The 9,153-nt window shown below is 39.0% G+C and overlaps 1 protein-coding gene across 1 annotated transcript in view; it reads left to right on the plus strand.

Annotated features, from left to right (window-relative positions):
• Nucleotides 1-5,537, plus strand: part of TMEM52B (transmembrane protein 52B) — a 9,277-nt gene extending 3,740 nt beyond the window's left edge. The window contains exons 2-5 of the mRNA XM_007937234.1: nucleotides 1,183-1,226; nucleotides 3,273-3,311; nucleotides 3,851-4,020; nucleotides 5,299-5,537. Of these exons, the coding sequence (XP_007935425.1) occupies nucleotides 1,183-1,226; nucleotides 3,273-3,311; nucleotides 3,851-4,020; nucleotides 5,299-5,537 (492 nt within the window). The remainder of the gene's footprint in view (nucleotides 1-1,182; nucleotides 1,227-3,272; nucleotides 3,312-3,850; nucleotides 4,021-5,298) is intronic.
• The last annotated feature ends 3,616 nt before the right edge of the window (nucleotides 5,538-9,153 follow it).

The following is a 9,153-nucleotide window of genomic DNA, read 5'->3' on the forward strand; positions in this document are numbered from 1 at the left end:
TGAGGCAGTATCACTACGGAAGTAGGTTGCCAAACCTTCCTTCCAAGGAGTGGCTGGGATAAATGTATATTGTTGTTGTTATGTGCCCTCGAGGCAGACCCAACTCATTGCGACCCCTCCTTGGGTTTCTGAGGTGGTATTACTACGGAAATAGATTGCCCAGCCTTCCTTCCAAGGAGTGGCTAGTGGGTTTGAACCACCAGGATCAATATATAAGGCCTCTTTAATTATAAATAAATAATAAAAACATCACTCAATTCAATTATTGAAAAAAAAAATTAAAGTAGGTTTGGAACGACTTGGGTATATGAATCTACTTTTTCAACTGTAAATGTTATGAAATCTAAATTCAACTCAATATTTCAGATGAAAATTTACTATTCAACTTATTACATGATGTAAGCATGAAATGGTCATTGAATTTTTATGACCTAGTATGCAAAATAAGCAAAATATCTCATTCATACTTTTTTATTGGTTACAAGCTTAAACGATAGTATTTTGATATATTGGGTTAAATAAAACATTAAATTAATTTCACCTGTTTCTTTTTACTTTTTTAATGCTAGAATTATTTTTATACTTTTTTAGTAAAAAATTTAAAATTATCTGTGTGGCTTGTGTTATGTTTCTGCTTGACTGAGCTGTCCTATATATTAACTGATGAAATCAAGTTGAAATGAACATCAAATGTAGACTTTAAGTTTGGAAAGACAGCATAAAGCCTAAGGGTGCATATGAAACAAAGAAGGACAAGTTATTAGTCCTTTTATTTGTTATAAAAAGGCTCTAGCACACTGTAATAATTTTTTGATATCACAAACATTGATAAGAAAATTAAAAAAAAGTGTAGACTAGACATAGAAGCACACACAGGGGAAAGATAAAATATGAAGACAAGCGTACACAGCACAGACATCTGTGAGGACAGGAACACTGCTAGAAGCTGAAACAGACAATGAAGGGCTGTGCCATTTTATACTGTTTGGACTGTAGTGGGCAGGCATATGAGGTATGAAAACTAACAGTCCGAAACACAGGCTGACCTTATGTCCATGTCTCATCTTGACCCTGTTCTCACCATCCCATCTAACAGAGCACCTCCATGAGAGATGACTGGCAGGCTGCTGAGCACAGCACCCCCGACAATTTCTCTGTCTGAAACGATTTCCCTTCTTACAGCTTCCTGGGGCAAGATGCGAAGAGAATTGTGTCAGTCCTGAACAGTAAGTATCTGAGAATCCCAGCTAGAATAGAAGAGAGAAAGACAGACAAAAGTATCCGTAATCAAAACAGTGTCAAGATGTCATCAGACATCTGTGGCAAAGACATGTGTTTGTCTAATCCTAAATACTCAAAATAATACTGCTGACAGTAGTTATTCCAAAATCAATCTTCCCATTCAAGAAGCTGAATTTATCTCCATTTATACAGTCATAAAAAGCAAAACAAAACCCATTGGTGTCTGGTGAATTCCCACTCACAGTGACCTTATAGTGACCTCATAGCTATTTGCAGAAGACTTTCTCGCCCATGCTGCTCTGTGACTCATCAAGACAGACTGCATAGTCACAGGCTGATGGAGCTGGGCGATTTCCAAAGTAGCACCACCACTTCAAATTCGAAAAGCATTTCTTAGTTTTTATAGCATGTTAATATTAATATGAATTTGGCTGTCACTTTGATGAAATTATCCCTTAATCTACCAGAGGATATAAATATAGAAATGCAAAAGATTCATTCCACCTGGAGATGAACTACAAAAAAGACAAGGAGATTTTGAATAAAAGACTTGTTTGGGCTGAAGAAAAACACATGAAAAGGGTTTCCCATAGCCACAATTATTAAACTCAGGGGAAATGGTGATGGCTTGGTTGTTATAAGCACGTTCCAAAATCTCCAAACCAAAGTCACTGCCATTGAGTCAGTTACGACTCATAGTGACCCGTTGAGTTTCTGAGACTATAAATCTTTACTGAAGGAGATCACCCCATCTTCCTTCCATGGAGACTCTGGTAGGTTTGAACCACTGACTTTCTGGTTAGCAGCAGATGCCTTATCCACTACACTACCAGAGGTCCTTTGGGCCCTGGTTAATTGGCACATGCAGTCTGAAGTTTTAGACACCTATAACCAGAGGAAGGAGCCCTGGTGGTACAATGGTTAAGCACATGGCTATTAAAAGAAAGGTTGGTGGTTCAAACCCACTCAGCAGCTCCAAGGGAGAAAGCTCTGGAAATTTGCTTCCATAAAGATTATAGCTTAGAAAACCCTATGGCACAATTCTACTCTGTCACATGGGTTTACTGTCAGTCAGGATAGACTCAATGATGCCTAACAACATCACCACTACCACAGGAAGAATACTCTTCTTCAGAATCAGAATCCTAATGCTGTAGAACTACAAGGGGCTTTGAACAAATGAAGAACATGAGGTCATCCAGAGGTGAAAGTGTTCAATGAAAAGCAAACCATATTTTCTATGAATGTGTGACCAAAGAGAGGAGGTGGAAATGGATTTCAACAGATTTCAATATATCTGTGTCAGAAAGTATTACTAAAAGGCAAAATTAAACTCATCTTCAAAGAAGCCTACATTTTCCTTTCTCCTCATCCTCAAAACCCTACTCTAATCCTGCACTCCTTCTCTCCTACAATCTTATTTTTTTCATCCCTACAGGGAAAATTTGAGAGTTGCCATAATTAATTCAGAATACTTAATTATTTTTCATCATGGGTGAAGTTAGCTTCTACTTTTTTCCCCACTTCTTGTTTGGCCTCTATGGGAGTGTTGCAACAGCTTGGGAAACATGTATTGCTTTCATGCTCATAACTGAAATTTGCTTTACATTCACATTTATTGACCTCAAATATATGCACACCTTATACATCCATTTTCAAACTCACTCATTCCTATCTTGCATTCCAAGTTGTTTCCTGGTAATTGTCATCATAAATGTTGATGATGGTCAGGGTTACATTTTCTATCACACTATTTTCATAATCACTAATTTACTTAGTGATTAGTCTTATAATGATTCACAAAATTATTTGCACAATACTGTCTACAGTAGATAGCACTGGTTAAGGCAACCTGTTCCACAACACATTCAAGTGGTTACACCGAAGTTTAAATAATATAATCTATGATGAAGAGTATATACTTTCATTGTAACAAGGCATCTTGTATTGTAACCTATAGCTCTGATTTTTGGAGTTATAACAGCATTGCCTATAATTTTATTTTATAAAGCTTTATTCTTTCTCCCTAGTTGCCTGACCACAGACTGGGTACATCTCTGGTATATATGGTAAGTTTCAGCTATCATTCCCAGGGAGAAACTTAAAAAGGACTTTATTTTTCTCAGGGACATTATTTTTTTTTAGCTTTTAAAATACATTGTCAGCAGGAAGAAAATGTATGAGACAGTCTGCCTACTTACCAGGCATCTCATAGAGTTTCATTTTCTCATCACTAACTGATGTGACAATATGTCAGGATTTCCTATTTCAATACCATCTCCTCGACCAACATGAAAAGATTATTGTGTCCTTCCCTCAAGGTCTTCTCTAGATATTTCTTCACAGAGGAGAGATTACTTCAGGGAAGTAAAAAAATAGTCCAGCCAAACCACCTTCAAATTTCCTCTCAACTGTTCTAATGAATGCTCTCTCTGAGAAAATGAAGAAGTATAAATGCAAAATGAAAGCTTTAGAACTAAAGCCTTATCATCTTTCCATGAAGCATTCAAACAAGGATCAAAATGCAAACGTTGGAGACTAATTATGACAGAGTTGGCAAAACAAACCAAATGACAGAACCCTGATTTGTTCCATGGGCTCCTTACAGGTTGCTGGTGGTCATCGGTGGCCTCCTTCTCCTGTGTGGTCTGACTTCAGTCTGCTTCCGCTGCTGCTGCCTGAGCCGTCAGCAAAATGGGGAAGACGGGGGCCCACCACCCTATGAGGTGACAGTCATCGCTTTTGATCATGACAGCACTCTCCAGAGCACTATCACTTGTGAGTGCACTGATTTTATAACATGGGAGGGAATCCAGATTTAAATGATTCAAAAAAAAAAAAAAAAGTTGCAGTGGCATTGATTCCAACTCATAGTGGCCCTAGAGGACAGAGTAGAACTACCTCTATAGGATTCCAAGGTAGTGATTTGGGGGAAACTGATTTTTTTTTTCCTGGAAGATCTCCAGGTCTTTTCTCCCACAGAGTGGCTAGTTGTTCCAACTGCAGACCTTTGTGTTAGCAAATCAGGCGCTTAACCACCATGCCATTAGTGCTTCTTTAAATGATTAAAATGGTGCAAAAGTATAGAAACATTGATTTCGTAGTATTGTAGTTTCTAGAACTCAGGGTAGATTAAATTTCAAGAAGCCTAACTGTGTGGTCATCTGGACTCTCTGTGCTGCATTCTCAAATATTTGTCTAGTGGTGGCTGAGGAAAGAAAAGAAAGGAAATGCTGGATCCAACAGCAGAAATTTGCAGCAGGGACCTCTTTTGAGAACTAAGTTGTAGCAAAAAGATTAGCGTGGAGATTAAGACCTGGCAACTCAATACTATCAGAAATGTTTTACAGTAAAGATTATCCAGTTTATAATCATTTTTCTAAAACTATTTCAAAACTCTAGTTCATTCAAAATACACTATGAAAACCTAAATTTTCTATTATGTATGCTATTTTATATCTTTAGGTAAAAAGTAGTGTGTACCTTCAGTTCTTCATTCTTCAAGGCCTGATACACAAAATTTTAGCCCCAGCATACCCTGTCATGATAAGACATTTTCCATTGTTTTCTCTGTTCTATTACATTGTTTCCTAAAATTGTAGAGTAAATACCAGCTAGAACATCAGGTTCCAAAACACTGATATTTATTTTGAAGAAGGAACAATATAACTCACTGTTATTTAACTCTTCTACATCCTTTTCTTCACTATTATCTCAGATAAAAGATTAATGAGGCAGCAAATAAATATTCAGAAAGAGTCTACAGTACCAGTGGGATGGTACAAAGTGTTTCAAGTCTGAAAAGGAGAGAAAGCAGGGCTGTGAGATATGGGAACACAATTTAGGTTATCTGAAGACACCAGAGAACGCAGATTCTTTTAGTAGAGATGAAGTTGGTTTCTAAGCAAGTGTCATAGGATTTTCACAAAATGTGTGGCAAGAGTGAAAATGAGTTTGGACAATTGTAAAGAATGCAGGGACATTAAGTGGGGTGTAAGTTTCTGATTTCTGAGGATGTCTGGTTTACTTTGGCTCTATTCCTTCTTTCTTTACCAGCCTTGCAGTCAGTGTTTGGCCCTGCAGCTCGAAGAATCCTGGCTGTAGCTCATTCCCACAGCTCCCTGGGCCAATTGCCTTCCTGTTTGGACACCCTCCCAGGTTACGAAGAAGCTCTTCACATGAGTCGCTTTACCGTAGCGAGGTGTGGGCAGAAAGCGCCTGACCTACCCCCAGTGCCAGAAGAAAAGCAGCTGACTCCACGGGAGGAGTCTCCAACAGAACACTCTTCGGATTGATGGGAACTTTGGTTTTACTGAGGACAGTGGGGGTAGGGTATCTCCAGAGTCTGTCGAAATCTACAGACCTATGGGACATTTCCTTTTCTAACTTTCATTAAGGATTAGGATGACATCTAAAGCTCTGTTAGCGTAGTGCCTAAGGCACTTGACTGCTAACCAGAAGGCTGGCGGTTCAAACCAACCACCCACTCCTGGAAAGGAAGGTTGAGCAATCTACTTCCGTAGGGATACCTCCTCGGAAATCTAAGAAGGAGTCTAGTTGGATCCGACTCCACAGCAGTGTGTTAGGTTTAGGTTAAATATTCTGTGAAAAAGATGAGTTATCATTTCTTTCCCAGCCATATCTCTTTTCTTATATGGAATGCTCTAATCAGGAACTTGGAAGCTGTAGTAGCATAGTGCCTAAGGCACTTGACTGCTAACCAGAAGGCTGGCGGTTCAAACCCACCAGCCACTCCTCGGAAGGAAGGTTGGGCAATCTACTTCCCTAGTGATACTGCCTCGGCAACCCAAGGAGGGGTCGCTATGAGTCAGGTCCGACTCCATGGCACATAACAACAAACAACAACAATCAGGAACTTGTGTTCTTTACCCAGTGGCCAAAATTTGCAACTAACCTTTAGCCATGCTGATTACTGACAAACCAGGAAAGCATCAAATATATCTCAAATGCCTTCATCTATCCAGTGGGCATGAAGTGCATTGAATTAGGTGATACTGCGAGCTACTTTCCTCTCTGCCAACTAATGGATATGGTATACTTGAAGCAAAAGACCACAGTGTAGGCCCAGCCATTCACAATAATGTACTGAGTCCATATATCCTTACTCTTGAGAGAACAGCCAACTTATACTGAATGAGAATGATCATCCTGGACATCATAGTAATACCCAAATGGACATCCAGAATCCAGAAGTCGAATGGCCAGTATGATCTGAGGTAACACAATATACAATAGACATACCAAATATCAAAGTTTTTTACTCTGGCCCCACCCATCAGCATTATGAAAAACTGCATAGGATATAGTAATGGTTCTATTAATTCTCTATTTATTCTCTCTGGAAACACACACATACTTTTTCTAACTTAATTATATGACAACTCTAAATGAATAGCATTGCTTTGCTTCCTTCCCCCTTCCTGCTTTGACCACCCAAAGCCACAAGATGTCTATATAGTGATGCACATTAGTCTCTCGTGGGGCCCCCCACTGCCACCTAGTGGACTCATGGTGGAAAATCCATTCTCTGAACTTAATCTCCAATGTTTGTGACACCAACTGAACTAAGCCTGAATGGCTTCTTCCCATGGCATCATTCTGCTGTGTAATGTAAAGCTGTAGCATAGAATGATACCTCCAAAAATTATTGTTATGGGAAAATTGAGGAATTGAAATGTATTTTGGGGAAAACTACTCCCCAATGACCTTAAAGAAGTTACCTGAAGTCTTTAAAACTCAGTCTATTCCTCTGTGAAATAGGAAATAATAATACCTGACAGGATTGTCATGAGGATCAAATAAGCTAAACATATGTGACATGATTTGTAAAATGTTATGCATATGCATTTGTTATTCTTATTATTGACATCAATATTAACCTGCCTGCTGTCATTCACTGAAACTTATGGTTTGATTCATCCCTTGGCCTGCCTATTATGTTATGCCTAAGAGACACTTTAAGTGGCTTTATTTTATCAGTAAATATTTGTTCTTGAGCTAAACAACTAAAGATATACATGATTCCTTCTACTATGAATAGAGCTAAGGGGTATTTGAGAAAATTCATTGTTGATTAGGCAATTAACTTCAGTACTTTGGGAGGCAATACAGACCCAAGGAACGGCTGATCAGTACAGCACCTCATTAAGTACATTATTGGAATGCTCACTCAGCCTGGAGGGGAAAATGTTCTGAATGTAACCTGCTGGTGATCTGCATTTACCCTGAGTCGTTTATTAAATTGCCTCTGGAAATTGTTGAAATGCATGAATTCTTAATAAGATCTGAGGTGAACTTATTTTACCACAGCAAATGAATCTTTTCATCATCACACATTCCCTAAAATATTTTAGGATCTTTCATCCACCAGAGCACCACAGTCTGGAAGAAATAAAAATGTTGAAGGGCATTAAAAGCCTTGGAAGAAATTCTGCCTATAAGAATCTTATTCTAAAGACATCCCTACCCCTTTAGTTTTAGTATGGAATGATTTTCATACATTTTGTTGTTGTTGTTGTTATGTGCCATCATGTTGGACCCGACTCATAGCGACCCCTCCTTGGGTTTCTGAGGCAGTATCGCTGTAGAAGTAGATTGCCCCATTTTCCTTCCGAGGAATGGCTGGTGGATTTGAACCATCAGCCTTCTTGTTAGCAGTCAAGTGCCTTAGGCACTATGCTACCAGAGCTCCCTCATACATTTTACATTACTCTATCCTATGTATCTAGTATTGTTTTTCGTCCCTACCTGCTTCATGTTAAAGTGTTAGTATTACTCCACAGCCTTATCAAGCCGTCCATTCCCTTGTTATTAATAGTTTCTGTTGAGTCAATTTTGACTCATCGTGACCCCATGTGTGTAGAGTAGAACTGTTCCATAGGATTTTTAAGGCTGAGACCTTGTGGAAACAAATTGTCAAGCCTGTCTTCTGAGGCACCTCTGGGTGGGTTTGAAAAGCCAACGCTTGGCTAGTAATCAAGTGTTGAACCATTTGCACCACCCAGGGATTGTCCACTCCCTTTACCCTCCCATTTTGTCACAAGCTCTCAGCAGGTATCTGGCTTCACTCCCTTCTCTATTCAATCTAAGTAAGACATCCGCTAATCACCATTTCATTATTGCTCTCAAAACTTTACCAACAACAACAACAACAACTCACTGCTGTTGAGTAGAATCCAACTCATAGAGACCTCTCCTTGGGTTTCCGAGGCAGTACCACTATGGAAGTAGATTGCCCAATCTTCCTAACTTCGCATAACTTTCCTTATATCTATCCTTCAAATTTTAAACACCAGATCAGTGAAACTAATTGATGTCTCCCCAACACCTAAATTGCTAAGCATTGCTCAAGAAAATGTCTCAATTGATTGAAGTTATTATAAATTCATTGTCTTCATCACCAGCTGAACCATTTAGCATTCCTTCCAGATTTCTTCTAGTTATTTTTCCATCCTTCTTCAAACCTCACACTCCATCGCTTACTCATTAATTATAAGCAATAGAGAGCCCTCTTCTACCCCAAAAATAGTCATTCCAATTGTGCTTTGTATTACATTGATTCAACAGTTTTGTTGTTAGTATTTATTTGTTCAACAAATATTCTTTAATAAATTATGTGTCAAGAATAGTGGAGGATTACCAGGAAAAAAAAAAAAACCCTCACTGCTGTCAAGTCGGATTCGACTCATAGTGACCCCTCCTTGGGTTTCTGAGGCAGTATCACTCTGAAAGTAGCTTGCCCCATCTTCCTTCCAAGGAGTGGCTGGTGGGTTTGAACCGTCAGCCTTCTGGTTAGCAGTCGAATGCCTTAGGTACTACACTACCAGAAATCCTTATGCACAATTAGGTAGGGAATAAAAGAGTATGCTAAGCAAACAAAGTTTCTGGCCC

Source organism: Orycteropus afer, unplaced genomic scaffold, assembly GCF_000298275.1.
Source record: "Orycteropus afer afer isolate SDZICR_OR568_19922 unplaced genomic scaffold, OryAfe1.0 scaffold00040, whole genome shotgun sequence".
Lineage (NCBI taxonomy): Eukaryota > Metazoa > Chordata > Mammalia > Tubulidentata > Orycteropodidae > Orycteropus > Orycteropus afer.